Below are 5,778 nucleotides of genomic sequence, written 5' to 3'. Positions count from 1 at the left end.
TTTTATATTTCTTAGTTATTATTTTTAATTTTTCTTCTTTTAGTTTGTTAATTGAAGTTTTTTTTAATATTTTTTTCTCCCCACTGGCAAGGCTATTTCGTAGTATTAAGTTGTTGTTGCTTTTGCGTGTCTTAAGCAATTATGTTACTTCCTCGCTAAATAAGAGAAAACTTAAATTGTAATAACAACAATGCTTTCATATTTTGGTTTGCTTTCCGAAGTACTTGTAAGTCAAAAATATATTGGAAAAAACTTTGAGCAAGAAATGTATGTGATCTTCGTGCAAGACGGCAATAAAATTGGTTATAAACCTAATGAACAATAATAATTCAAAAATCGAACATGAATACAATTTTGAAAAGCAACATGCAACATTATGAACAACGCATGCAGCTAATAAATATAAAATACAAACATAAAACATAACATATAAATCAAGTTTCACTTTCAAGAATAATTTTCACATTTTCACTTTTCGTTAATTTCTCGTAACTAGCCACAAATTTTCAATGAACATAATATAATCGAAACGCTAATAATTACTTGTTGTTGTATATATATTTTATTTTTGTAATTTTCATAATTTATATTCGTTACTGCGTCATTTATTAGAAAGTACATGGCAATGATTGACTGAGTTCATGTACATATGTCTTGCGTTTGTCATTTCAAAGAAAAAAACGACGAAATTTTATGAAAACTAACGACGTGTGCTGAATTTCTGAGCACCTAGTATCGGTTTGAAGGTGAAAACATGTAAATTTCAACACTCATAAACCAGTGGCTGAGCGATATTTACATTTAAACTGTGGCGCCCTTCATAAGTGTTGACGCAAACAACCAAAAAATAAAAATAATGTTAATGCGGCTTAGTGGGTTAAGAATGTTTGGCATACTAATTTATGCGCGCCAACAACAGCAAGTGCCTGTCATTGGTAAGGGAAAGTGTTTTGCGTTTGAAGTATGCCGATTATTGGCTGACTTCATGATGCAATTAAAACATTATAAATATACGGCATATTATTAATTAATAATAATTTAACTGACAAATATGAGAATAGTTTTCACTTATGACCACTGTTTAGGCTATTCGCGGCACTGTTTTTGCTATTCGCGCGTTTGAGCAACAGTCAAGTGTGCTCCTCAATTTCTTTTAATATGCGTGCAGATTCACCGGAAGACTTTAAGATTGTTGGCACCACGCGGTATATCAATTTACTCGAAATTATCTACAACAATATTTTAAAAACATAAATAATTTATCACAAAAACATTTGCACATTTTAAACAATAACAAAAATAATACCAAATTAAAAAACACTTTACTAAATTCTCCTCCGCACATCTAATGTGGTTATCAGCTGTTTCTGTCATACGGCAAACCAGCTGTCTACGCAGAGTTGTACTATAGGTGGCCAGCAACACTACATTATCTGCACATACAGTCGGTAAAGCAGTTGACAAGATAGTTTCTTTCACCAAACATAACTACAATTTAATAATGTCGCGTTATACATGCATACAAACGACGCCACGCGGGGAGGGAACACAATAAATAGGTATGTTGCTCGAACGCATTAAGAAAACAGAAACATTGAAAAATTAATTAAAAAATTAAAATGCGACACTTAAACTTCAATAAAACCTAAAGAAAACGCTTTAAAATCTTTTGAAACAGAAATTTTCTAAACAAAATTTTAACTCTTTTACTTTCAGTCGAGAATTTCCATATGTTTTATTTTCAAGCCGAAGTTTTAAAAATCTACAAAATTGTTCGACAATAAAGTTGTAGGTTTTGAAAGAATTTGTAGGCAAGATCTTTAAAGCTGGATTTTTATAAGTTTTTTTCACATATAAGTAAAAAGGTTCTGAAAGCTGTGAAAGAATCATTAAAGTATCTTATATACTTGTATATATAGAAGGTTCCAAAAACTGTGGAAGAAGCGAAGTTTTTCGGTGTAGTCTAATCCCTTTACTCGAGATTGGTTGGCGTGTTTTGGTTACGTTTTTGTTTAAGAAAGATAGAATTTCGTAGACAGAACTTTAGAGTCTTTCATATATGATCAGTATTAAAAAAGCAGAAGACAGAGATTTAATGTAGACCTACCATAATTTAAGCCTAACTAACTAACAACACGTAAAATTAGCAAACAGCGTACTATACTAAACATTTCGCGCCACACTTCCCAGCTATCTTTTGTGGTACTTATTACTTATAGACAGCAGTACTTTATGAGGACGTAATTGGCATACCTGTGGTTCGTGTCATTACCAACGTCATACATTTATGCTTCGCCACATTTTTGTAGTGATTTCGAATGCACCTAACGGTGTTTATGCGTTTTGATTGTTGCGCACTTTTTGTTGTTTGGTTTTTCCTTTTGAAAACACTTTGTGCTATCTAATAGCGCAATCATTCGATGTGTGCAAAATACTTTATTGCAAATTAATTACGAATCAAGTGGTGCGGATGTAAGACTGCTGGCTTTCTGTGCATGTAGGTTTTGTTGCACACGGAAGTCGCTAATGGGGAATCATATACAAAAAATTTTATATTTTTTTTCAGTGAGAATTGTTGTTGCGCATGCTTTGATTCTACGCTGTTTTCGAAATACCAAAGCAACACTCAGTAGAAGCGATCAAGACTTATTCAAACGCAACTAATTAGACTTGCTTTGATACTCATCAAAAATGATGTTTATATAAAAAGATGAACTTTAAAATATTTATTGTCTAATTTTTCTCCAAAACTATCAAAAAATCTTTCATTATTATTGTGTGGCGTTCCAGTAATTTAGGCTAAGTAACTTTACTTGGAATCTCTCAACTTCAGACGTTTGAAGTTTACGTCAAAGTTTATACTAAATGTAAATCATATCTGTAAGTAAAATTCTCTACTTCTTACAATCTCTCCATTTATACTGAGTTACTTGAAGTCGATTGTGAAAAATTTGGTCTTAAATAAGGTATAAGAAAATATAAATCTAAATATAAAAAATTCCGCATATTTAGCTAAGGTCTAACAAGTTTTGAAACTGTTCCAAATAACAGGTTTTTTATGATATGCGCATCTAACTGATTTGAAAATTTTTACAAAATATTCTTTCAAATACAATGATGTACTCAATACATTCCTTTTCGATCTAGAAAGTAATTCAAAATTCACTCGAAGCTTTCACACAATCTTTACTAAACAAACTTCTAGAAACTTAGTTTTTTACTTGGTCTCGATAATATGTGGCTATCGGTTAGTTTTGCGACCTATTTGCTGAAGCATTTTTAACTTCGCCTCTCAAGCACAGTCTCTTATATATATGAGTATTAACAAAAAATGCAAGCAACTGGCAGCGAAGTCAGCAAGTGAGCGAATACTTCCCGTTAGTCATTTGTATTAAGGCGCATTCTAAGGCTTGTAGTAAGTGTCCGTTTGTACTTAAAACCACGGATTATCAAAATACTCTAGCATTAGCTTTAATTTCGGTCCCCAATATTGTTTTTTCTTCTAGAGTAGTGGGGAAGGTGTGAGGTGGGCAGGGACGCAGGTATAATCGAACGAACGGGTCCTAGATAATCGAATTGAAGCTGGACTTCTCAGTAAAATTGTATATTAAAATCGACTTTCACTTGGGTCAAACCACGTAAAGTGGTCCAAGAAATTCGAAAATTACCCGATTTTAAAAATTAGTTCATTAGGAAGGCGACCGCACGCATACTCCGTGATATAAATATTTCGTCAAAAAAAATTTTTTTTTTTTTTTTTTGTGTTAAAGGTATTAAAGTTTGAAATTTCGAGCATGATAAAATTGTAAATTTATTTTCTCATAAACTACTTGAGATAAATCGATGAAATTTTGTAAAGTCAAAGAAAAATGGTCTTGCTACATTACAGATATTTTTTCACGATTCATTTGTTTAAATAGTAATATTTACATATTTTTTGTTAAACAATTGAAATTTTTTAAGTTTACTTCGTATTAAAAGACAAGAAAAACATTAACTTCGGCTGCTATTATACCCTTCACAGGTGAATTTCTTTTAGTAACTAAGTGTCCAGTTTGAAAGCTATATGCTATGGTAAGCCGATCTGCACAATTTCTTCATATATTACATTACTATCTTAGCAAATAAGCTGTACCAAATTCTGTGAAGATACATTGTCAAATGTGAAAGTTTTCCATACGAGAACTTAATTCCGTCGTTGAGTTTGTATGGCAGCTATATGTTATAGTGGTTCGACATTTCGACATTGGCAATTCCGTCAAAGTAGCAGCTTCTTGAAGAGAAAATGACGTTTACAAAATTTCAAAATTATATCGATTTCTAAACTGACTTTAACGTTAGAAAAAAGTGGAAGGATCTGATAAAATTTCAAAGGAATATTCATAAAAATTGTTCTTATTCTAAGAAATGCTCAGCTTGTTAATCGAATGTCATTCCTTAATTTTAAATGAATAAAATTTCCGAAATAGTTAGAAAATAGTTAGTAATAGAGTTCGAAACTGCAGTTCTTGACTATGACAAAGTCACGGCCAATACCTATTATCGTTGAATCTAAGAAAAAATTAGGTAAAACTATTTCCAAAGGCGAAGATTGGAAAGACAGATAAAAAAAAGGTTTAAGTTTGGTGTGTGTTGCAAGTAACTAACGGTACTTTTGTTAGTCTTTGAGAGAACTGATTTGACTTCACTTAACTAATGTGGAGACTTTACTACAAATATATCATATAAAATATGCTGGAAATAAAGTGTTGACTAATGTCATACCCCTTTTTTTATTATTTTTAAAGACCATAATTTTTCAATTATTATTTTTCAAACTTTTTGCAGCTTCCTTCCTCGTCTTGTTGCAAAACCAATTTTTCATGTGAAAACAAAATGGTCTCCCCTTCACTTACCGTATTTAATTTCTCCATGAGTACACTCATTTGATTTTTTGAACACATTTTGTATGTGTATTTGCTGTTGCTTTTCTTGTTGTTGTTGTATTAATTGCTGTCGCTGTAGATTTTGCGCGTTTGATTGTAATCGATGCCCGTTGGCCATTCACAAAATTGCACAACAAAATGCTGTTGCGGTGTGTGACAAATTCCAAAGATGTGGCGTATAAAAGCCGGCGCACGCATGCGCAAAGCAAAAACAAAAACAAAATAAAATATTGTAAAAGGAAGCACAAGCAAAATGAAATGAAGCAGAGCAAAACAAAAGCACAATTTAAAACAAGTACGTTAAAGTGCAAGAAACACCAGCAACAACAACAATAACATATAAAGTTGTATTGTTTTAGTTGCTGTAGGTAAATGTGTGGCACTACACGCTGGCGACTGGTGTGCTGGTCAGTTCAGAGGTCGTGCGAATTGAGTACGTGATCTTGTGTTGTTGTAATTTTTATGTTTTTGTTGTTTTTCTTTAACATGACCGCGTTTAACAAGTCACTTTAAATTTGCTCACTTGCAATGTTGCGTTATTTTGGCGTTAACTGTGATGGAATGTTGTTCTTGTGGAATTGTTGATATTTATGGCTACAAAACATTTTTTTATTATGCATAATCTTTTTATTCAAAAAATTAACTTTTTCTAAAAAATTTAATTATTGAAAATTTAAATTTACAACAACAAATTTTTTAAAAATGTTGATTTTTTTCAAAAACTCAATATATATTTTAGGTTTTAAATCTATTGTGAATTTACTTTTATAAATTTTAATATCTTTTTTTTAATTTTTAAGCCCCTTAACGTTTTCGCAACGTTTGTAAAGTTATAATATTTACGGCTACAAAA

At 31.4% G+C, this 5,778-nt stretch overlaps 2 protein-coding genes across 10 annotated transcripts in view; both read right to left on the bottom strand.

Moving 5' to 3' along the window:
- LOC108972454 (guanylate kinase-like) overlaps positions 1-5,778 on the bottom strand; it is a 137,591-nt gene that overhangs the window by 23,432 nt on the left and 108,381 nt on the right. The window contains exons 1-2 of one of the 8 annotated variants that reach the window (XM_018939042.1): positions 1,307-1,337; positions 1,048-1,229 (exon numbers count right to left, since the gene is read on the bottom strand). The exons of 5 other annotated variants lie outside the window; for them this stretch is intronic. The gene's annotated coding sequence lies outside the window, so the exon portion shown is untranslated. Of the gene's footprint in view, positions 1-1,047; positions 1,230-1,306; positions 1,338-4,895; positions 4,978-5,778 lie in introns of those variants that run through there. 2 more of the 8 variants (XM_018939043.1, XM_018939045.1) reach the window with 2 other exon arrangements.
- Positions 1-5,778, bottom strand: part of LOC108972451 (disheveled-associated activator of morphogenesis 1) — a 199,646-nt gene that overhangs the window by 87,471 nt on the left and 106,397 nt on the right. Inside the window, exon 1 of one of the 2 annotated variants that reach the window (XM_018939034.1) lies at positions 4,896-4,972. The exons of the other annotated variant lie outside the window; for it this stretch is intronic. Within the exon in view, the coding sequence (XP_018794579.1) occupies positions 4,896-4,943 (48 nt within the window). The 5' untranslated portion in view covers positions 4,944-4,972. Of the gene's footprint in view, positions 1-4,895; positions 4,973-5,778 lie in introns of those variants that run through there. 2 annotated transcript variants of the gene reach the window in all.

The sequence above is a fragment of the Bactrocera latifrons genome, unplaced genomic scaffold (genome assembly GCF_001853355.1).
Source record: "Bactrocera latifrons isolate USDA-ARS-PBARC rearing strain unplaced genomic scaffold, ASM185335v1 scaffold_4, whole genome shotgun sequence".
NCBI lineage: Eukaryota > Metazoa > Arthropoda > Insecta > Diptera > Tephritidae > Bactrocera > Bactrocera latifrons.
Note: the sequence above shows the minus strand (reverse complement) of the source record. Positions and strands in the feature narration are given on the sequence as shown.